This window comes from Sinohyriopsis cumingii, chromosome 14, assembly GCF_028554795.1.
Source record: "Sinohyriopsis cumingii isolate HCF-2022 chromosome 14, ASM2855479v2, whole genome shotgun sequence".
In the NCBI taxonomy this organism is placed as follows: domain Eukaryota; kingdom Metazoa; phylum Mollusca; class Bivalvia; order Unionida; family Unionidae; genus Sinohyriopsis; species Sinohyriopsis cumingii.
In genome coordinates this window covers 5,376,240-5,401,582 of record NC_142974.1, presented here as the reverse complement: position 1 = coordinate 5,401,582, position 25,343 = coordinate 5,376,240, and the positions used below count along the sequence as shown (strand labels likewise).

Here is a 25,343-nt window from a genome sequence, read left to right as displayed (position 1 = left end):
TTTGCATGAATTTATTTGTTTAAATCCGCAAATCAAGTTTCTTGATATCAGTATAACTGTGGTTGAGTGCATCCATCCGAGTTCGTACAATGATCTTTATATAAGTTTGACGAATTATTTGAATTCGTTCTTGCTTGTTATAGGAATCCGGTATTCTGAGAATTTCATGCATTACTTTAGCTGATATGAGTTACGAGAATCCGTGTGAATTTTCCGATCTTAGATGATTTCAAGTATGATAAAAATTGTAATGCGTATTGACTGAAAATAGCGTTGTTAAGCCATGATTTGAGATTTTATGTATGCGAAAGATTTGAATGTGTGTATTCACTGAAAATAACGTAGTTAAGGCATGTAACGAATTTCTTTCATTTCATTGGTGTAATTGAGACGAGAACGCAACTGATATGTCTTGTGTGATGTTAATGTGAGTCAGTGATGAAATAGTCTTATGAAATATGTTTGTTTATGGTCTGCCATGTTTGGCTTGACCAGACAGCCTTTGATATATGTTTGAATTCCGATAGAACGATATCTGACATAACGAGAGGGGAATAATGATCTATTCCCAGTAGGATATCTGACAAAAGATTTAGGTTGATTCTATTTGTTTTGAAAGGGGAAATAGCTCCAATGACGTTTCCATGTATCTACTGATCAAAATATCTATGTATCTACGTCCTTATCCGCCTACCAACACAAAGTTTGATGGCCGAAAGAGGCGAGATAATAGAGAGATTGGAGAAGAAAAAATCTAAAGAACCAAGAAGAACAGCCACAGTTAAGTTGAAGTGAACCGGAAATAAGCAGGTTATGAAGTTGTACAAGGCAATGACTTTGATTGTTCCCTCGATTCTATAATAAACCATTTCTATCATTTAAAACAGATCGGCTATTTATATGTGTGTTTGAAATTCAGTGAATGATTTATTTCAAAAGAGAAATGTATCTTCCTAATGTAAAGTATTACCACAGTTGTTTATGTAATTGATTAAATTGTTGTATTTCATGTGTCATTCTGTTCTATATATCTGCCCAGATCTCTGTTTAATCCATCTTTAAGTTTAACACTTTATACCAATATTTACTCGATCCGGGCAACAACACCGAGTGTGATCATCCTCTAGATAACGATAACCAAATAAAGCGGACACCTTGTAAGAACGTACGATTCGCCAATCAACCCCACCACCTCCAGCCTCACAATATATATATATATATATATATATATATATATATATATATATATATATATATATATATCGAAGTCAGTACAAACACATTGGTCATTCTATCCCTTGAACCTAAATATTTTAATAATTAATACACGATTTCCATTCCCCAGTAAAGCTAAAGATATAGAACTAATTCATACCAGTCCATCTTTCCATTCCGAAGACTCGTACAAATAATACTGCACTTCTGGTGCTAGTTGTCACAATTAAACGTTTAGTTCTAAAATGCAAGGTTCTTAGGTTTAGCGGTTGAGCTTTTTGGTTTAATGTTACGGAACATTCACACGATACAATCGCGTTACCCACTAGAAGAGCAAACACATCAAAGTGCAGCTGAAATAAATACTCTTTATGACGAATCAGTGATAAAGCCCTCATCAATGTAGTTTTGTTGACTTTTATCTTTTCTCATGAAAATGGAAATTAAACATGTCTGGGACAATATAACCTAGTATTGAAAATCATTAATTTGATCTAATGAATTTTGGTTTCCTTCCAAATACATATATGGTCCCTGATAATGCCCTGCTAACTGTTGTGCTATTTTTCTTTTAAAGATTTCGAATAATTACATCAAAGATGATCGACCTCGTTAAACCACTCGCATTGAATTGGTGGCCACCGTTATTAGGTCAAGATTCTAAAGAACGGACGAACTACGTAACACCTCAGAATATACTGCTATGGGGTTGCATAATGGTCAAATGCGTTTTGGTTGCTTTAGAATTGAGATGTTTTGTATGTGAAATAGCTTAAGTACGTCAGCCTATAAAAAAGGATACAGTAATAGTGATATATTTGGTAAGCTCCCTAGTAAATAATTTGCTCTGCTTCCGTTACTAAGCACTTGGCACTATCATCAAGTAAGTTAAATAAAAGCATTTTAAGACTCTAAATTGTTTCAGGCTACACTGACCCTTGGCCTGCTGCATCTAGGTATGACTTATGGATGGCAGGAGTGTATGTTCATATCTTTTATCATGGTATTATCCAAGACAGCATAACTTAACTTCCTATAAAAGACAGATATAGTCTCTGCCACTCACATTCGTTGAAATATAAATCAATTGGTGCATAATCTACATATACATTTCGTATCTATGAGTAAAACAAGTCAGGCTTCAGGTACCAGAAGTTCATGGCCAAAGGCTTAAGGGGCCTGACTCGTTTATTTTGAAGACAAGCGGAGATTGTGCCATAAGGCATGGGGGTATTTAATACAAACATAATATAACAAAATCCATAGCAACGTCATAAAGTGAGTTAATCATATATGCAGCAAAGTTATTTCAATATAAATCGGCTGTGTAGCGCATTGTTGAAATCAAAGAACGAAAGATATTTCAGCATTTAAATAAATTTAAGCTGCATTTTTATCAAATCTTTCTGTCATCCCAGAAACGCCTAAACAGATGCAGATATTAAGAGACCAAAACAAGGATAACTGAACCAATAAACTGGTAGGATTGGCAGATTTGTTTTAAACCATATTTATTTGAGAAACTTTGTCACATGCAATTACAAACATATGATTTGGGGGATTCCGTAGAAAGCGTAAGCTTATTAGCAATTTCTAACCAACAGTAACAAAGAAACATAACATTAGTGAACTTGATGCCGGTACAAACGGTTATACAGAAAACAAACTTGCATATAAAGTATAACAATGGATAAGAACTAGTTAATTGCTATTCAAGACGTTGTGAGTTCAGTCAGGTGATCAAATCTCTTGGTCATCCTTATAGAGTGTAGCACAGTAAGCATATTTTTCGTTATTTTTACAGTTCACAGATAAAACTATTTCAAATGTAAGAGCGAAAGTGAGTATCAATATGATTTGATCTCTTAAGATTTGAATATTTGGAACAGTCTATAAGAAAGCGCTTTGCATTCTCAATTTCACCACAGGAGCAATACGTATTATTAGATACATGATTCGTATATATATATATATATATATATATATATATATATATATATATATATATATATATATATATATATATATATATATATATATATATATCATAATTTAAGTAACTACAATTTTTCTTAGCCTAGCGTGAATGATGTGAGACATACTTATACGGGGTGTTATTTTAAATAACAATTCAAATATGCTTTAAAATTATGTTTTGTACGGTTGTTTCTTCCTTGGAAGAAACTCCCACAGGTCTTACAGTATCCATCCAAATAAGACCTGGTTCAATGTTCCCATACAAATGCAGTAACCATTAATAACTGAAGCAGTTTATGCTTGTAACGGCGAGATTTAACACTTTCCCATCTCGCTCGATAGTACGATTTTGGTTGCACCCTTTATTATTCTCATTTTCTTCTTCTAGGAATTCTGTATCATGCAGTGTACTATTGTCCCAAAGGTCTTTTTGCGAAGTGAAAAATTGGAAATATATAAGATGTGTAAATTTTCCAATGATAATCCATCTAGTTCGAATTTGAAACTTTGTGGACAATTTAATCTCTCCAAGGATTGTCAGAAATGTATTTAATGTGAGCATGCCAAGTGGTACCAGTGTTTAGTATAAGGTCCAAATATATGTTCTCAATAACTTCTTGTAGGTTTGATTCTGCCACGCATACTATAGCATTGTGGTTCCGGTTCCGTGTCGTGTTATTAGCATTGTTTCTGTCTTGTCTAGATTAAATGTAACTAGCCAACATATGGACCATTCAGGTATCCTTTGAATATCACAGTTTAAGATTTCACCATCTGCGATCTAATTGTCAGCTATTGTATAGAATGCTGTACCGTCAGCAAATAGTCTGATTGATGATTATATATTCTCTACAATATCGTTGACGAAAATTACAAATAGCGGCCCCAAAATGGACCCCTGGGGGGACTCCATCGTTAACGCACCTAGCATCTGATGATTTAGAATTTATAATAATTCTTGACAGTAACTAACTTTAAAATCATAATAACAACTTTGAATGAAAACCAATACTTTTTAATTTGGAGAGCAAGTCTTTGAGCCAAACTCTATTGATTGCATTCTAATGTCGAAGAAAACGGTCCTTATCTCGTTTCCTTGGTGTAGCGCAAAAGCAATTGTATTGTAAATGTCTGTTAACTGATGTGTTGTCGAATCACCCGGTCAAAAAATAACTAATTTTCTGAAATTAGATCGTGTTGTACAAAGCAGATGGTTTTGTATTTATGTACACACTTCTCAAACACTTTAGATAAAATACATAGTAAAGGTATAGGGCAATAGTTTGACAACAGTTTTAGAGCCTTGCGTATGCACAGGCACTATTGTTGCTAGTTTCCAGTGGTTTGTAAACACTCAAGCTTGCAATGAAATATTGTATAAGCGGCATAGTGGATATTTAATTGAATGTGCAATTTGTGCAGCAATTTAGGATGCAGCATGCCAGGACCGCATGCTTTTAATGGATTTAAACCTATTAAGACAGTAAACATCATCCTCGGTAATCTCATCAATGATAAATTAAATATCGTAGAGCTAATTCTTGAATTTGAGGTACATTTTCGGTTTGTATAGTTGACTGCTCAAAAAAGAAATCATTGAAAACTTGCATATTCTTCGTCCTCAATTATAACCCCATCATTCACAATCAAATATTCGCATGATTTTTTCTTTTTTAAACCTTCCTTGAATTTCTTTAACTGTTTTCCATCAGTCTTTAGGGTTTCCATGCAAATACCAGATTCTTTCCATCAGAGTGTTATATTAATTACATTTAGATTGCCTAATCGCCTAATGTTCCCTTTTTGCCTATAGAGAAACGCTTGGGTACGTTTCGCATGGTCAAATAATCTTTTTCTCTGCCTTACTAATTTCCTAATTTCATTATGCATCCGAGATGGATCATTATTGTGACTAATAACAATCTTGTGTAGCACACATTTCCTCCTGGATGATACCTATACAATTATCAACGCTGTCATTGACATTCTTAACGTTCATTACACTGTCCCAAGCGGCAGACTCAGGTATTGAATTCAAAAGACTATAATTGCCTTGGTCTCGTATTTCTCTTTCATAACATGGTAGCTTTAAGACAGAAAGTTTAAAAGTAGCTTTATTGGACAGTGGTAACGAACGCCTTTTGCGTCAAACGGGTCCAAAAATGTCGGCAGAGTAAGCAAAGTCAGGGTTTGATGCCATAATAAAATCAATCATGTTCTCTGAATACTTCGTACAATTTGTTGGGCTGGTTATCAAGTGGTGAAGATTACTTGACTGACACAACAATGAAATTTTGTTATTTTAAAGGAGGCAGTGTTCTTTAAAATATCCCATTTAAACTATATTGCCAGGATTAGTGGATTGGACTCTACACACACTTCGAGACGCTCCCAAACAGATAAATCCCAACTGGGCGGTGTGTATATCCTGCTATAAACATTTTCCTCTCTTTAATGTTTATTTCTATCCAAATACATTCAAGGTCAGGAAGGTCAAGGTCGGATCTTTGACTTTAAGAAAGATACTTTTATTTGCATTACATAAATAACCAAGCCACCGCCGACAGTAGCCTTAGGATTGGCAGATTTACAAAACATTACGAAATAAATTTTTGGAAGATTTGATCCCTTGCACGGCACGTTGTGATTCCGTCCATCGTTCAAAACAACAATCGATCAGTATGACATAGATTATATTTGATTGATTGATTGATTGATTGATTGATTGATTCTATTTTTAACGGCGCATCAACACTATAAGGCTATTTAGCGTCAAACAAAATGTTATATGTATAATCTTTAAAAATTATGACAAGTCTCATATCGACCAGCGATATTAAGACACAAATAGTTGAAATTAAAACGGTAAGATGGTAACGGTGCAAAATAAAGCTTCCCGATCAACGGGAGATGTAAATGTTGTATGTTAATGAAAAATGATGAAAAGGTATTAAAAAGGGATGGTATATATATTACATAAAACTGCACAAGTTGATAGCATAAAAGTTAGAGCTTAGAGTAAATATTCACTGCTTTCAGGAACTCTATAATACGAGTGATGTTTATAGTGTCAAAAAGTTCCTTCATATCATGCACATTGTAATACTGATCGCGTGTAGGTTGCAGGTCAAAACACTATATCATAAAGTGCTTAACAGTGAATGGTTCATTGCAAGAAACGCACTCCGGTGGGTCTTCACCTTTTAGTATGTGGGAGTGGGTGATATAAGTATGACCAATTCGGATTCTTGCAATGACTACCTCCTCCCTACGAATGTTTCTGAAGGAAGGAGTCCATTCTCCTAGAGTTGACTTGATTGCATAAAGTTTGTTATTCCATGCATCATTCCATGATGCCTGTCACTTCTGACGTAAGAACTTTCTGATACAAGGTTTAAAATCAGTATATGGTATTTTAAAATCAGATGGTTCTTGAGAAAGGGCCATTTTAGCAGCGCGATCTGCTTTTTCGTTACCTTTAATACCAATGTGGCTAGGTAACCAACAGTATATTATATTGTGGGAGACACTCAGCTCGGTATTTTTTACGAGTATGTTTTTCAATAATGGGTTCTCCAGTTTTCTATTGTGTAGTGACTGGAGTACTGATAGCGAGTCGGAGAAGATGATACTGTTTAAAATACGGTTCTTTTCTATATGTTGCAGAGCAAGGTCTATTGCTCTGATTTCGGCTGTAAAAATTGATGTTCCGTTTGGTAAGCGAATTTGCGTTGTGTGATTTCCACAAACAAAGGTTGCAGCAGAATTTTCCTCATCCTTTGATCCATCCGTGGAAATTCTTGTGTAATTTTTAAATTCGGTGAGGAGTTCATGGTAATAGTTGTGGAAGACAGAAGGGTTTGTTTCGGATTTTTTTCCATCGTGTAGCGTAAAAAGTACTTTTGGTTGTTTAAGTAGCCAGGATGGTGTTTCGGAGATGGACGTTTTCTGAATTTTAGAAAGATCTATTTTTGTATTGTCAAGGCTGGATAATATTATAATGCCAAAGGAAGGTATGGCGTTTGGTTTATTTTCGTATAAGGTTTTGTATTTGGGTTGAAAAACAGCAGAAAAAGCAGGATTTAGAGGGTTTGATTTTAATTTGAGAGCATACTGTGCGGAAAGCATTTCTCTACGGTGCGATAATGGTGGTTCGTTCGCTCCAGCTAGTAGGCTTTCACACGGGGATGTTTTAAATGCTCCCAGAGCCAGCCGTATTCCCTGATGATGAATTGGATCAAGCATCTTAAGATATGACTTTCGGGCTGAACCATACACAAGGCAACCATAGTCCAGTTTGGAGCGAATAAACGTTCTATATAAACTGAGGATGACGTCAGCACCCCAGTCAGTGTACGCTACTACTTTAAGTAGGTTAAGTGCTTTTAAGCATTTAGCTTTCAAGTTCTTTAGGTGTGGAATGAAAGTCAGTTTTCTGTCAAAGATAATACCCCAAAATTTTGTTTCCTCAACAACCGGAATAGGTGTTCCGTCCAGAGTGAGGTTAGGTTCATCGTGATGTCTTCGTAACTGACAGAAATGCATACATACTGTTTTGGATTTAGAGAATTTGAAACCGTTTGCATTGGCCCAATTTTGAATCTTGTTTATATTTTGCTGCAGTTGTCTTTCAATTGTATGCATGTGCTTTGATCGATAGCATATTAGAAAATCATCAACGCATAACGAGCAATCCACACCAGGAGTCAAACACTTGGTGATGCTATTGATTTTGATGTTGAAAAGCGTCACAGATAAAATACTGCCCTCGAGCACACCCATCTCTTGCTCGTGCAGATCTGAGAGGGTAGAGCCCACTCGTACCTTTAATGCTCTGTGTGTGAGAAAGTTTGATATGAAAGAGGACAGACGGCCTTTTAGACCTAGATCGTGCAGGTCATTTAGTATCCCGTACTTCCATGTCGTGTCATAGGCCTTTTCTAAATCAAAGAAAACCGCTACTAAATGTTCTTTCTTGGTAAATGCATCGCGAATAAATGTTTCCAGTCTAACCAGATGATCATTGGTGCTACGGCCATATCGAAAGTCATTTTGGAAAGGAGATATTAAATTGTTAGTTTCCAAGTACCAGACAAGCCGAGAATTGATCATTCTTTTCATTGTTTTGCACACACAGCTGGTGAGTGCAATAGGGTAATAGCTGTTGGGATCTTCGGTATCTTTACCGGGTTTGGGAACTGGTATTACTGTTGCTTCTTTCCAGATTTTTGGTACATTAACAGTAATCCATAAATCATTGAAGAGTTTCAAAAGAGATGTTAATGATGATTCTGGAAGATGTTTTAAAAACTGGTAATGTATTTCGTCAGGCCCAGCGGATGTATCATGGGCCTTATCTAAAGCCTCCCTAAGCTCCGATAGTGAGAACAGTTGATTATAACTTTCCGAGTTGTTGGATGTGAATTTTAAACGTGACTTTTCTTTTTGAGTTTTAAGTTTTCGGAAGGCTTTTGAATAATTAGATGATGATGAATTTTTGGAGAAACTGTCAGCAAGAGCATTTGCAATGTCACGTTTTGAACTAAAATTGTTATTGTTCAGTGTCAGATGTCGGAGAGGGTTTCGTTTTCTCTTTCCGTTTATTTTGCGTATAGTGTCCCAAACTTTCTCAACAGAGGAACGAGAGTTTAAAGAGGAAACATATTTCTTCCATGATGCTCTTTTACTTTCTTTGATTGTGCGGCGAGCTTTGGCCCGGAAAATACGATATATATTTAAGTTTTCGGGCGTCGGATGATTATTAAATGTTTTTAATGCTTCTCGGCGTAGTCTAATGGCTTCCTTACATTCCTTAGTGACCCAAGATTTTGGGGTTCTTTTACAATTCGGCGAGGACTTGGGAATGGATTCTTCTGCGATCTCTATTAAAATAGATATAAAATGCTGAATAGGGTCATTAACATTGAAAACTGTATCTGCATTCAGCCTAGTTTTACAGAGTGTTTCAAATTTAGTCCAGTCGGCCTTGTTTATATTCCATTGTGGAATTACGTCATCAATTGTAGAGTTAATATTTTGAAGAAATATTGGGAAGTGATCACTGCTGTGAAGGTCGTCAGGGACCTTCCATTCGTAGTCCAAAAGCAGCGAAGGAGAACAAATTTTCAAATCGATGCACGTGTATGTACCAGTTCCTGGATGTAAATATGTCGGTGTTTTGGTGTTATATAGACACAGATCGTGTCTAGAAATAAAGTCTTCAACTTTGTGACCTCTGTTACTTATATGATTTGATCCCCATAAAATGTTATGGGTATTAAAGTCCCCGAGTAAAACAAATGGCGCGGGAAGCTGTTGAACAAGGTCGTCTGATTCGTTTGGTACTAGGTTAGTGTTTGGTGGTAAGTAAATAGAGCAAAATGTAATCACTCGATGAAGAGTGACGCTTACAGCAATGGCTTGTAAATTTGTGTTTAAAGGGATGACGCTATGAGGGGCTCTGTTGTTCACAATAAGAGAGACTCCTCCTGAGGCCCTGTCAACATTTTGAGAGTAGTTGTTAAACAGGGAGTAGTTTTTAAGTGTGATGTTATCCGTATTTTTCAAAATGTTTCCTGAAGACATAATACTGCAGGATCATGTTTGTTTAAAAGCAGAAGAATATCATGATAGTTGGCTTTAAGTCCTCTACAGTTCCATTGTAAGATGATGTTCTTCATTACAAGTTTATATTGAAGATTCTGGAGCAAGGTTAGACCTTTCGCGGAGGCAATCTGTTTGGTTATTTATCTGGAGGAAGTACGGGGGTGTATTTTTTGTTGTTTGGTCTAGAGCCACCTTGAGTTCATGGATCAGATTCTTCTGCATCCATGTCCTCTAAGTCTCCAAACCTATTGTGCAGCTTTATGAGGTCATTAGACCCCTTTTGCTGCCTATTTGTTTGCGACTTTTTTTACTGTTTGGTGATCTTGGTGGTGGAGTATTGTTGAAAGTTGTTTGTGTCCATGTTGAGTTTTTCTGGGGTTTGTAATGCGGGATGTTCGAATCGGAATGGGATTCAGGTGGGTTTGTTTGAGTTTGGGCGTCTTTCGTTGCTTTTTGGTTGCTCTTCACTACAGTTGAGAAGGATGGGTCGGGGAGTGATCTAGCTTGAACAAGCTTCTTGGCCTCTGGATAGGGGATGTTGGACGTGTATTTAACCCTCTGGATTTCCTTCTCCTGTTTCCATGTGTCGCATTCCTTGAATTAGCATGGTGTTCCTTGCCGCAGTTGACGCAATGCGGAGTGGCTTTGCACTCTGGTTCCCGATGAGAAGGGTCGCCGCATCGGCCGCATATTTGGCTTCTAGAGCATCGGTCTTCATGATGGCCTTATTTTTGACATTTGTAGCATCGAAAGGATTTGGTATGTATATCTCAACATTAACTTGTAGGAATCCAACTTTGACCACTTTAGGTACTTTTGGCTTATTGAAGGCGAGTATAATAGTGTTGGTGTCCTGCAGATTGTTGTTTCGTTTGATACGAATTCTGCGGACTGCAGTGACACCTTCATTTTTCATCCCCTCGACGATTTCTTTGTCGCTGACTCCAGCTAGGTCACGGCAACGAATGACGCCTTTTGATGTATTAAGTGTAGAGTGGGCGAAACAGGTTACTGGAATATCGTGAAAGGTCTTAGTTTTTTGGATATTTTCAGTATGTACTTTGCGCTCACACTCTACAAGTAGGCCGCCTGATTTTAGTTTTTTGACACTTTTCGGCTTGCCGACTAATCCAAGTATAGTCTTTTCGACTATAAATGGCGATAGTGCAGCAAGAAGTTTAGACTCGTCTTTCGATTGGATGACCATGAAGCGAGGAAAAGATTCCACACTACATGGCTCATCATCCGACTCTGATCCAGTTTTGGTATTTTTTTTTTTTTGTGTTTTTTTTTTGTTGAATTATCCAATATGGCTTGAATAAAAATTCAGCACCGGTATTCCCCACCCACCAAGAAGCCCAACAAGGGGGGACACTTTTCAAGTGCCAGGGATACACATATGCCATACTCAGTTGATAAAATTTCCTTTGATTGACCCTGAACTCGCCAATTTCTAAGGTCGGTAAAATTACTTCCCGATTGACCCGTTAAGCCACCGCCTTCTAGGAAGTCTTTTAAGACTTGGGACAGGCAAAGATAAAGGAAAAGGCTATAGGGGCAACGGTGGTATCAAGAGAGATACAAGGAGAAAGATAAAGAAGGTGAGAGAGTAAATAAAGACTTCCTAGGGCTCGGCGTGACCAGTCGATTTGTCGGAACCGTGCCCATCCCGACCACCCGTCAAAGAGAAGTAGAGGCCAAAGTAGTGGATTGCATGGAAAGCCTCTGCTCAACTACCAGGATCCTTTTCTCCCCCGACACGGGACGCAACCCACAGCAAACAGGTTGCCTCTACTTAGTCGCCTTTTACGACAAGTAGCGAGGCACGTCGGGCCAATTCTACAACCCCGGACCCGCAGCGGGTATATTTGATGGAAAGGGGAACTGTTGGCATATACATATGGCCGAGAACAGATTAAAATGAACTCTGCTTGAATCTAATGTTTGGACCGGTTGATTAAATTTACAACTAAGAGGAGGAATCTAGATTGAGACCATATGCACGAATACAATCTAACAATCTGGAATTAACTAAAGTGCTTAAAAATGTTAAATCAGAACAGGCGCAGGGTGAAATTGCATATGCATCTATATATCTGTCCGTACGTTCTAAAACAAGTAAATACATATACCCTTGAAACTGGAAGTAAACCATACCTCGTAAGCGAGTGTACCATAAAATCCGTTGCTCCATTCCAACGATGTTATGGAATAAAACATATGCCAGTTTCTGAATAAGTCGCCTAGATTTCTTCACACATATGCTCTATTCATATCATTTAACCTGTGCAGAGAAAACCTAAATGCCTCTTACATAGGAAACATGGATGCCCTTACCATCTGTAAAAATTTACTGAAAATATCGTGAATAAATTATGACACAAACTGCATATTCCTCTTCAATGCTGAATTCGAAAGAACTCAATCTAATTTAAAAAAAAAACAAAAAAAAAAACAAAACAATTCATTTAGAATGTTTTTATTGCAAAAGTAATTTCGATACACTGAAATAATTGTTCTCGTCATCGCTCGATATTTTCACTCGAAAATAAACACAAGTACAAACCAAGCCGCCCTGAAAAAGCAAGTGGGACAAAAATTACTTATGATTTGTTCAAGCCGCGGCTTATTTACGCATTTTAGGATTTCCGTCTATTTCGGAGCCTCCAAACGTTTGACAGATTTGGGTAGTGTGGAACGGATATAACCGTTACTATTCGATGTACAGACACCCAAGGACGTTCAACCTAATTTTGCACGTAATGTTTCTTTGACGAGTCGCGTAGTTCCAAGTGCTAAATAGGTATATATGGAAATGTACTAGCAGCTGCCTTGCTAGGCGCTCAGCATTAAGAGCGTTAGGACTTGTTGGTCTGGTGTCAGGATATCGTGACGGGGTGGGATATCATGTCTGTAGCATGATGCCCCATCGCTAGGCATCACTATAAAGTGCCACACTCAAGACACTGTTGCAATATGACTGACAAATTGTTTAAGCTACGTTAAAAATCAAAATCACACACACACACAGGCACATACACATACATGTGTGTGTGTGTGTGTGTGTGTGTGTGTGCATTCGTTAGCTACACCAGTGTACGTTACAATGGCAAACAAATTGAATGTTTATCACGCAAAGTGGTTATGAGCTTCACAACACTAAACTGCCGCCAGAAATAAAAAGCCACAGCTATCTTTGTTGGATCCTGGACAGCGATACAACGGATCGCCTATAAAATGCGGACAATTATTTCTCAGCTGGAGTTCCCGTAGGATTAAAGCTAACAAATGTTCTATCACTATGAGCAAGTGGATCTGTATTGTTGGATGCATGCTTTCAAATATACTCAAGTGGATTGTCATTGATTTTGCTTATAATCTGATTGTTTTTCTATACGCTAATGGAAGAAGTTATCGTGAACAAAGTGTTATACAGATTACTGAAACGTTAACTTCGTTCAGATGTGTCATTTGTCAAGCATATTTGTAAAATCTCTCTTTCTCTCTCGATCGACACACAACTTGTCATTCGGAAGATGCTGAGATTTCGAGCGTTGGATTTGGGACAGGCAATGCCGGTTTAGGACATCAAGGACAGTACGTAGACTACACATATGTATTAAATCGTTCTATATTGCACAATAATGCAAACATCTTGATCACAATTGGAGGAAAGTGCATTGCATTCAGAGAATGAATTAAACGAATGTAGATAACCGTCTGCTCGGTTTGTCCCGTCATAATCAACCTACATCCCTATCCCTTCAGACATAAACTCGTCTGTGTGCCTAAAACCAGTTGTAACGAAAGTTTCGCTGGTATGACGCAATCTCTTTATCGATGTTTTCAGCATGTTGCATTTAAATTATGGCTTTAGGTTTCAGTTTGTGGAATGATAAGGCGATACAGTTCCAACGATGTTTTCTTTTTATGTGGGGTTGTATATAACTTGCTTTACCTTCAATTTACACTAAAAGTTTTCGTATCCAGTTCAGGAAAGACATTTTAGCTTATACTAAAAATACAGTATGAAAATTATTAAAAACCGAAAAACATTTGGAAAGCTGACTGTCATTGTATTCGGTACACAACGGAATTGCCCGATTCTTGTGTAAGACTGTTCTGTAATATGTATTAATGTGTAAGTAGACGCGTTTTAAAACCATAGTTTAATCTAAAATTCATTGCTTACAACACAAAATTTAAATAACTAGAGTGTCCCCCTCCCTCTCCAAAAATGTTTCGAACAAGTTCAACATTAAGAACATACCTACGGATATATATATATATATATATATATATATATATATATATATATATATATATATATATATATATATATATATATATATAAACTCAAGGTAAAAATGAAGATATGATGCAACATATTCTTGCTTAAAATAAATTTGCAAAAATCAACACGATGGAAATATACTCGAGTAAAGGACTGATGAAATCCGACACAACTGTTTACTAGAAAAGACGTGATTATTAGAACAATGGCAGAGAACCAGCTGCCTACAGGATGCATAATTACTGAGAAGATCATCTCTTTGACATGAGAATTCCGGTTCCGTGGGCACTTAGCAGGCAGTAGTCGAGGCTCTAATGAATATTTGGCGTGATATCTGAGGCAGCACTTATAACTGTAATCATGGCTTCACGACGAAGATTGATGGTCTAGTTCCTTTGGCCCATGTGTACTTACAGAAGTTGTAAAGTTACATTTACACCTAAATTTAACCCCGTCAAGTCACTGGATTCTAGACTTACGTGTAAGGTCTAACTTACGTACTGTCCATGATATATGCAAGCCGCCTTCATATATGGTTTTGAGTTCCAGCCTTGTTTACCTGCCTTGGAAAAAGGTGGACACATTGTTAATTTTTAATTCTTTAAGTTTTTTGAAACATTTTATATCTGTTCCGTCTAACTTTATATAAGAACATTAATGTGTTTATTCTAAAATAGGGTCACAAAGAGTAGAATTTAATGGAATTGAATACTAACTGCTACACGCGTATAAAATGCATGCTTTGTTTCCATGTCATGTTAATGTTGTCGGCTAACCATCTGTAATATATTTTATCGTACACTTGGTATGGGAAAACGGCTCTCAAACTGGCGGACTATATTTATGGGAGGTAATTACAAAAGGCCGTGACATTACAGAAAAAGCAAGTTTTATAATGTCTCTTTAATACAAGCTAATAACTTCAGGTCTTGGAACGATTTAGTATGTTGACCAGTTAGCGTCACAGAACTTTTTTAAGAATCATAAAAATGAACTCGAAACAAGCGTGTGCGTGTTTTGGGATTTTTAACTTAACTTTAAAATCGCTACGATGTCTGCAGTGTGACAGTTTATAGTGATTTTCATGCAATGGGGCATCATGCCGCAGACATGCCCACCCACTCACATTATCCTGACATCAGGATGACCAGTTATAACACTAACCTCTTATTGCTTATCGCCAAAAAGGTAGCTGCTTGTACTGTTTTCTTAAGTCTTTGGTATGACTAGTCCGGGGTTCGAACCTACGACCTACCGCATCCGAGGCGGACGCACCGATCACTTGGGCCACTGGAATATTCTGGAAACATGAAGTACACGTATCACAACTTACTTACCTCTGCTGAAATCAAACGATTTTATTAATCAAATAATGGTAGGATCAGTACATCTGTAGTACCGTCTCAAACTGCAAAATGATACAATTTGAAAAAGAGGAAGAGAATGAATTCGCTGCTGTTTAAAAATACATATGTATACCACCTACGCCCACTGAAATGAAAACTATGCCCCTCTCATATTAGGCTTGTGGTGTTTTTGTCGATATTTGAGTAGACTGAAGTCACAATTGCCATGCACATTCCAAGCTTATTTTGATTAACTAATATCTCGCCAGCGATGGCCATACACGAAGTTTCGCGGTTAACAAGTCTTTTGTGAGGCCAGTTCTGTTTGGTTTTCTTGAGACAGTCCGCGAGAGTTTAAAACGAGAGGTTTGCATTACGCGTAATCCTAATTAGTAACGTAGTCCCTATTAAGGCTAATAGTTGTCTTCTTTGTGGCTTAATTTGCATCTTTATTATCTCTTTTACTTTCAGCAAAATATTATCTAGACTCCAAATGGACAGTGGGTCATGGTTTCATATGTTGATGCCTAAAAGGTTGGAAACCTTTCGGTGTAAGGATCTAATGTAAAAATAACATTCAATATTCTGTTGAAAAGTATATTAATTTCGGGAAACACGACCCCTCTAATCCATCCCCCTCCCCCCCCCAAAAAAAACAAATACTTGCTGAACAATAGAAAAAGGGTTCAGTTTGATATTGTCCTGTCAACTTATTGCGTGAGATAATAACATTATTTATTGCATGACTATTGTTATAGTGACGTAAATATATTTATGTCATAATTTTATGTATGTAACACACCTCAACGCATCATTAGAAACGTCATACAAATCAAAAGTGTAACGATCGAGGCATCCGAATGTTTTTCAAAGTCATTTCACTACAATAATGTACGGAATGGTCAAATAAAATCGGTATTGGAAGTTTGAATCTTTTCTCGTCATTTTTAAATGAGCACACGTTTAAGATCCTCTATTATTAACGTACGAATCAGGGTACAAAACATGAAACCCTGTTACTTCATTATCGATCTTTTGCAATATACATTAACCTACATTCGACTTGATATATTCACTAATTCCAGTCACGAAAGCTGGATTTCAAGCAGATATGTAAAAGCCCTTTACGAAATGCACAAGAGTTTTATCATCCACGTCTGAATCTTAACAAGAGCTGATTAAGTGCAGATAGTGTAAATGGCACTTTATAAATTGCTTTAGTGATATTGGTTGTTGAGAGCAATATTGTTTCAGATAACATACAGAATATCTAATGCAAAATCAACAATTCGAGTCATGTGTTAACCACGTGTCCAGTTTCGACGACAGTCAACAAATCAGTCCCCGTTCTCTGTCGCTAGATGGGGCGAATTTACTATTGGATTTTCCAGACGAGTACTGTTTTCCAGAAGACTTCGCATGTGAGAAATGAAATGAAACAAGTAAAAAGTATGACGCTGCATGTACGCCATCTGTAGTAGCAAACGTTTGGTGAGTGACATTGAATGTTTTGGCAATAATCATGATCAAGTTAAAACGAACAATATACGCTATGTACTATAAGTATAAAGAAGTATCTGATGAACTATTTGGGCGATGAATGCTATTTGGGCGGTGAATGCTATTTGGGCAATGAATGCTATTTGGGAAATGAATGATACCTTACGGCATTGAATCTTTTACTTGATTAAACGTGCAGCAAAAATGAAGAGACGTAAAACATATAAACTGCGAATGGATAGATATACGTGATAACTCATTCTTTTGTGACTGTTTTCTTGTGTACGAATTACAAAAATCACGAAGTAACTGGCATCATGTTTAGCTTACCTTAAGCAAATCAGAAAATGACGTAAACATCGGCGAATCATATTCACAATGTTGGACGATTTTCATCATCTATGAGCGTATTGGTAACAACATTAACAAGGGGCTCACTTTGCGTGATTATTAATACAGATTGCTTCAAACATTACTGGTGCAACAGCCCAAACTACTCCCACCCCTCTTCCAGTAACGTTGCACCTAGACTGAGCCAGACTATCACACAGGGGTATAGTTGGAGATGGAGAAGATTAAACTCAGTGGTATAGTTTTGGGCAGGTCTATTATATCCCTTCCCACCCCCACCTCCCGGCGTATACCACTGCAATCCTACCTAATGATATAGTCTGGGATGGCCATTGTATCCCTATGTGGTTTATTTAGCCTAGAAAGTATTTTGCTCACACCATTTCCTAAGCCTCTATGAATGTCAATGCATCAAATGGATGTAAGACAAAGTGAACAGGTTGATTAAACGTGTAGGTTTATTGTCAATACATACAAATATACACCATTCCTGCTATACATGTATAAATTGGGTTTAGATGGTATTAAAACGTCCCAGTTATGTCGTCAGCCATATGCCGCATAGTCGTTTCACAAAGAACATCCATAAATCCCCAAGGAGATGAACCTAAAGAACGCAAAGTACGTTCACAAACCTTTAAAGCTACTGAAACTTAATAACACAAAGCACATTCACAAACCTCTAAAACTACCGAACACGAATAGCATAAGTACTGGCACAAACCTATCAACACGACTAACTACGTTAAAGTGGCTAGACTGATTCACAACACATATCCACGTCATTGAGTAGAACGAAGGTGTGTATGTGAGCCAGTTTACAGAATTTATCACTTTGCAGTGTACTTTGGCAATGGTCATAACTTGTATATCGGTAGCACATATATGAAAGCACAAAAACAGATTTTTGTGTGTAAAAAACATTAAAATGCAGTCGCAATGTTAAGAACAACAATGACATCAACATGAAATAAATTTAAGGCAGCTTGTATTTTCCTTTCTTAACAAATCTGTGTTACTTTCTATTCTCGCATTGTAATATTTAATATTGGAATCAAGAAAGAAAAGTTCAACTTCAAATGGCGTCTACAAAAATACTGATATACGATTTAGATATGTGGAATATGCAGTGCTTTATTTGTGTAGGTATATATGTCTAATTAAATAGCAAATGCAACACAAAGATTCACAATATAAAAAATAAGATATAATTTCTAAAAGACGAAGAAGTTGGGTCATACTTTGTCATAGAGAGAAGATTTCTGGCTAGGTTATAATAAACCTGAAGAAATAATTTCTCCTAGGCCAGACAACACCTCAAGATATAATTTACCCCTGTTAGAATACACACCGAGATATAATTTAACATTGACCAGACTCAACCCCGATATTTAATTAGTCTCGACCAGACTACACCCCAGTTTATAATTTAGTCTAGGCCAAACAAGACGCCAAAATATAATTTCGCATAGTTCAGACAACACCCCAAGATATAATTTAGCCCTAAAAGAATAAACACCGAAACATAATTTAACCTTGACCAGACCCCACCCCAATATATAATTCAGTCTAGGTAAAACAAGACCCTCCAATATGATTTAGCCCAGTTCAGACTACACCCAAAATATAATATAGCCTAGGCCAGACTGCACCCACATATATAATTTAGTCTAGGCCAGACTGCACCCACATATATAATTTAGTCTAGGCCAGACTACACCCACATATATAATTTAGTCAAGGCCAGACTGCACCCACATATATAATTAAGTCTAGGCCAGACTACACCCACATATATAATTTAGTCTAGGCCAGACTGCACCCACATATATAATTTAGTCTAGGCCAGACTGCACCCACATATATAATTTAGTCTAGGCCAGACTGCACCCACATATATAATTAAGTCTAGGCCAGACTACACCCACATTTATAATTTAGTCTAGGCCAGACTGCACCCACATATATAATTTAGTCTAGGCCAGACTACACCCACATATATAATTTAGTCTAGGCCAGACTGCACCCACATATAAAATTAAGTCTAGGCCAGACTACACCCACATATATAATTTAGTCTAGGCCAGACTGCACCCACATATATAATTTAGTCTAGGCCAGACTACACCCACATATATAATTTAGTCTAGGCCAGACTACACCCCAAGATGTAACTTTTTGTCCTGTATAAGCTTATACACAGGAATAGTTTGGTCAGGGGTTAGTCTGGGATAATACTCAGGCCAGGCTTAGAGTTACGTGTTGATGTAGAACGTACTATATAATCGATGGATAATAAATAGTTTTAAAAACGGCTTTATCTCGAAACAGTTCTACACGTAATGCATTCCACTGATAATCAGAAATGAACACACACACACACACACACACACACACACACACACACATCTTCGCGTAAATAGCTGTTCCATGTCATTCCTAACATTGCCATATTAGCAACCATAACTCAAGTTTTAAATAAAGTATAAAGTTTTAAATTACATATACCCCTAATAAAATGCAATGCCATCTCTCTCTCTTTTATTGAGCTATACGCTCAAACTTATCAAATTAAGTGGCATGCGCGGCTGTAACTCCCCTTGCGGTCACATCAATCATCGCAATGGACCTAACTATTAATCAGACGAGTTTGTCCTTTTCTTCCCCTAGCAAAATTGGATTGGATCTGTTTGCCATAAGTCTGTATTACTTTCAATTGACCATCGGTTGACCCTGAACTTCATGATTAAAGCACCATTTTACAGGATATGTGGGAGTTCTCATGTTACCCATCGTGTAGGCTCAATCCACGCCAGCCTCTCTGTCAAACCCTACAAAGCATTGGACTAAGTATAGTGCCCAATCAACAATGAAATATACATGTTACACACAGGCGCGCGCACAAACATACGCACACACCGAACCCTCGTTTAAATGCAACGTTCACAGTCGAAGACAAAACAAATCTAGTAACGAATTCACACTACAGAGGTTCAAACAACTGCTTTGTATCCCTGCGATTACAGGCTCATTGCTCGACGAAATGGCGTTAAGTTCTGCAGATGTATTGATGTATAACATTTTCACTCGTTGTATCTGTTGTAATGAAGGATTTGCGACACTTTTGAAGTCGTAATCTAATACGTCATTGTGATTTTTAAATGAACGTGTTGAATGAAACGAGTCTTTCTATCGTCTTAACCAGCCTGATTATCTCTATAAATTAACCTTTTTTGTTATCTAACCTAGACTCGGAGTAGAGTGGAAATTATAGATTTAACATGGCTGTACAGGACTCACGGTACTAATTGGGTGCCCCTAGTAAACCTATGCAAACACCATGATATTAACAATTCAATAACGTAACATTTTTGAGTGCTAATGATCAAACCTATATTTATCTGTATAGATGAAACCTGGATGTCAGCTCCTGTGTAGAGCAAAGGATATGAGCCGCGGCATTTTCTTGACCTGAATGTGTTTGGAACATGTGCTTTCAATTCCGCACCAACGAGTCAGGTGCTAATTTTAGCAATGAGTGTACCAAACTCAAAGACTGTTAAAGGACTGAAATTCCATCAATAAAACAATGTCTCTATTTTTTTCACTTACAACTAGGATAAGCTCTCAAAACATTATTTTCCCTAAAACATACATTATTAACCAATCTTGGTCAGCCAGACCCATATATACTCTATTTGTCTCCTACATACGCAAGGTCGGCTTCTATTTGTCTCATACACACCCAAGGTCGGGTTCGGTATCGGACACGATAATGGATAACATCTGGAAAGGAGCGATGTCTTTTGTGGTGAAAATGGATGTTAAAGATGATGATGCATATAATATGGTAAACCTTAAACGGAAGCAGGTAGTTGAAAACTTACGCTATCATTTCGTTCTACTAGTATTGTTTTGGTAACCTCCTCCTACTGAGTACAGATGGCGCTGACTGATTAATCATCCTGAAAGGCATATTATGGAGCAGACGTGAGATTATCAATATTGGTGCGATGTACTCATTCCTGGTATTGGGGATAACACGATTACAGAGTGTCTTAATTCAATAAGCGTGTTCAGTAAGTGTTGTCAATAAGTGTGGTCAATCAGAAATTTGCGTTTTAGTCAGCTGCGTCTATTTTTAAATGATTAGTTTTTTAATAGTACAAGTGTCCCTCCGAACGCCACTTGCCACAATTTGTAAATGTTGGCCTCGGCAAAGAATGGGTGGAACAACGTAATGTCAAACCAGCATAAATCTAAATAAATGAAATCTTAAGTTTTGTAAATTTAAGACATTGCACCCTCTCTCATACACGTACAGACAAATGCGCACTAACCATAATCTCTCTCTCTCTCTCTCTCTCTCTCCACACACACACACACACACACACACACACACACACACGTTGGAAATGAATAATTTCTTGGTACACAACCAATGAAATGAAAGATTTTAAATGAACGTAAATAAACGACTGAAACCAGGTAAAGATTCAAATAATATTAAGATTTTATTCAACTTCTACAACGTTTAGCAACTATTTTAAAACAAGAAAATTTATATTATTGAAGGTGAGATGCACGTATTATTTTAGTTTTCACTGAATCATATTAAGCTTATATTAATTGTGGCTTCCACGCACAGTTCATGTTAATTCAACGCATAGTTAATGTTAATTCAATGCATGGTTCATATTAATTCAATGCATGGTTCACGTTAATTCAATGCATGGTTCATGTTAATTCAATGCATGGTTCACGTTAATTCAATGCATATTTCATGTTAATTCCACGCATAGTTAATGTTAATTCAATGCATAGTTCATGTTAATTCAATGCACGGTTCACGTTAATTCAATGCATGGTTCATGTTAATTCAATGCATAGTTAATGTTAATTCAATGCATAGTTCATATTAATTCAATGCATGGTTCACGTTAATTCAATGCATGGTTCATGTTAATTCAATGCATGGTTCATGTTAATTCAATGCATGGTACACGTTAATTCAATGCATATTTCATGTTAATTCAACGCAGAGTTAATGTTAATTCAATGCATAGTTCATATTAATTCAATGCATGGTTCACGTTAATTCAATGCATGGTTCATGTTAATTCAATGCATGGTTCACGTTAATTCAATGCATATTTCATGTTAATTCAACGCATAGTTAATGTTAATTCAATGCATAGTTCACGTTAATTCAATGCATGGTTCACGTTAATTCAATGCATGGTTCACGTTAATTCAATGCATGGTTCACGTTAACTCAACGCATGGTTCACGTTAATTCAATGCATGGTTCACGTTAATTCAATGCATATTTCACGTTAATTCAATGCATATTTCACGTTAGATCAATGCATATTTCATGTTAATTCAATACATGGTTCATGTTAATTCAATGCATGGTTCATGTTAATTCAATGCATATTTCATGTTAGCTCAATGAATAGTTCATGTTAATTCAATGCATAGTTCATGTTAATTCAATGCATATTTCACGTTAGATCAATGCATATTTCATGTTAATTCAATACATGGTTCATGTTAATTCAATGCATGGTCCATATTAATTCAATGCATAACTCATGTTAATTCAGTGCATAGTTCATGTTAATTCAATGCATAGTTCATGTTAATTCAATGCATAGTTCATGTTAATTCAATACATGGTTCATGTTAATTCAACGCATGGTTCACGTTAACTCAACGCATGGTTCATGTTAATTCAATGCATGGTTCATGTTAATTCAATGCATATTTCACGTTAGATCAACGCATAGTTCATATTAACTCAATGAATAGTTCATGTTAATTCAATGCATAGTTCATGTTAATTCAATGCATGGTTCATATTAATTCAATGCGTAACTCATGTTAATTCAATGTATAACTCATGTTAATTCAATGCATAACTCATGTTAATTCAATGCATGGTTCATGTTAATTCAATGCATATTTCACGTTAGATCAATGCATATTTCACGTTAGATCAACGCATAGTTCATGTTAATTCCATGCATGGTTCATATTAATTCAGTGCATAACTCATGTTAATTCAATGCATGGTTCATATTAATTCAATGCATAACTCATGTTAATTCAATGAATAGTTCATGTTAATTCAATGCATGGTTCATGTTAATTCAATGCATATTTCACGTTAGATCAATGCATATTTCATGTTAATTCAATACATGGTTCATGTTAATTCAATGCATGGTCCATATTAATTCAATGCATAACTCATGTTAATTCAATCCATGGTTCATATTAATTCAATGCATAACTCATGTTAATTCAGTGCATAGTTCATGTTAATTCAATGCATGGTTCATCTTAATTCAATGCATGGTTCATATTAATTCAATGCATAACTCATGTTAATTCAATGCATGGTTCATGTTAATTCAATGCATATTTCACGTTAGATCAATGCATATTTCATGTTAATTCAATACATGGTTCATGTTAATTCAATGCATGGTCCATATTAATTCAATGCATAACTCAAGTTAATTCAGTGCATAGTTCATGTTGATTCAATGCATGGTTCATGTTAATTCAATGCATAGTTCATGTTAATTCAATGCAGTGTTCAAGGACATTAGAGTTGTCTTAATATAGTGGCTTTGCGTGTTCACTGGGTGCGATGTCCGATTCAGAGCATGATTGCGGGTTGGAGGATCCCCATTTTCCGGTCCTCCGGCTGAAAAAATCCAGTACAGATACACAAACGTATCGTCACTTGGCACTTTGAAATTTGACCATCGTAATATACCAATTGGATTTCTTTACCGAGCGAATCCAACCCTTGCGTGAATTCTGCGAGAATTCACTTGTTTTCCTCATATTTCCAGGGACGTTTCGACAAAAGTCGTTGTGTATTAGAAATTCTAACAACGCGCCAAAACTATAAAATTATTTCCTCTAATATCTGAATGACAACTTCAGAACTACATATTTGCATCACATCTTCATAATTGCGTGACAGCCTCACAACTGCATTGTTTCTCCTTGTTAGATTTCCGTAATGTAGCGCCAGTACTTCACACTGTGAAAATTTATGTACAACTCAAAAACCAAATATTTGGACCACTCCCGTGGCCTAGTGGTTAGAGCGTCCGCCTCGGATGCGGGAGGTCGCGTGATAGAACTCCGGCCGAGTCATACGAAAGGCTTATAAAAATGGTACTAATAGCTGCCTCGTTTGGTGCTCAGCATTAATAGGTTAGTGTTATGACTGGTCGACCTCGTGTCAGGATGATGTGACTGGGTTGTACATGATGCGATACATCTGCGGCATGATGCCCCAGTGATATTCATCACTATAAAACTGCCACAGGGGCCCCGAGTGGCCGAGTGGTCTAAAGCGCTCTCCGTTACGGATCACTGCCATCTCACCTCTGTCTGTGTGTGTTCGAGTCTAGAATTCGGCCAATGTTGGTATGTGAGAAAGCTTGCCAGTAGCTTCTCGTGGGTCGGTGGTTCTTCCCGGGTTCTTCCTGCACCATTAATACCGGCCGCCATGCATGGCCTATTGTGTGCTTAAAAATGGCGTTAAAAACCCAAAACAACAACAACAACAATAACTGCCACACTGCAGACATCGTAGCGATATGACTGAAAAACTGTTAAAGGTTCGTTAACAATCCAACACACACACACACACACACACACACACACACACGCACACACACACAGAGCTATTGTTCTACTCTATCCATGGGTAAGTCAAATCATGATTTTAAGCCTCATTTCGCATGTAACTCTGCACCATAGTTACCATCATAGCAACAGCAAAGAGCATCTACAGCTAAAGGAGCAATCCCTTCTGAATTATTCTCCTTGACAACAATGTGCTGGTACTTTTCATTACTCGAATACACATAAATAAAAAACTGACGTCATTTTTACGTCATCATGTCTTCAACTATATCATGAGCCTGGTATCACTGGTATACCAAAAGATGTATACATTTATTTCTTAAAAGGAAACAAGATTTGTTGACTTTTCTTGTAATGAGAAATGTTACGAGTTGTAT

The 25,343-nt window shown here is 36.9% G+C and overlaps 1 protein-coding gene across 6 annotated transcripts in view; it reads right to left on the bottom strand.

Moving 5' to 3' along the window:
• The window catches only part of LOC149783130 (neo-calmodulin-like), a 183,435-nt gene that overhangs the window by 63,037 nt on the left and 95,055 nt on the right, over positions 1–25,343 (bottom strand). The window contains exon 1 of one of the 6 annotated variants that reach the window (XM_089931360.1): positions 17,269–17,349. The exons of 4 other annotated variants lie outside the window; for them this stretch is intronic. In XM_089931360.1, the coding sequence (XP_089787486.1) occupies positions 17,269–17,337 (69 nt within the window). In that variant the 5' untranslated portion in view covers positions 17,338–17,349. Of the gene's footprint in view, positions 1–17,268; positions 17,350–25,343 lie in introns of those variants that run through there. One more of the 6 variants, XM_089931362.1, reaches the window with a different exon arrangement.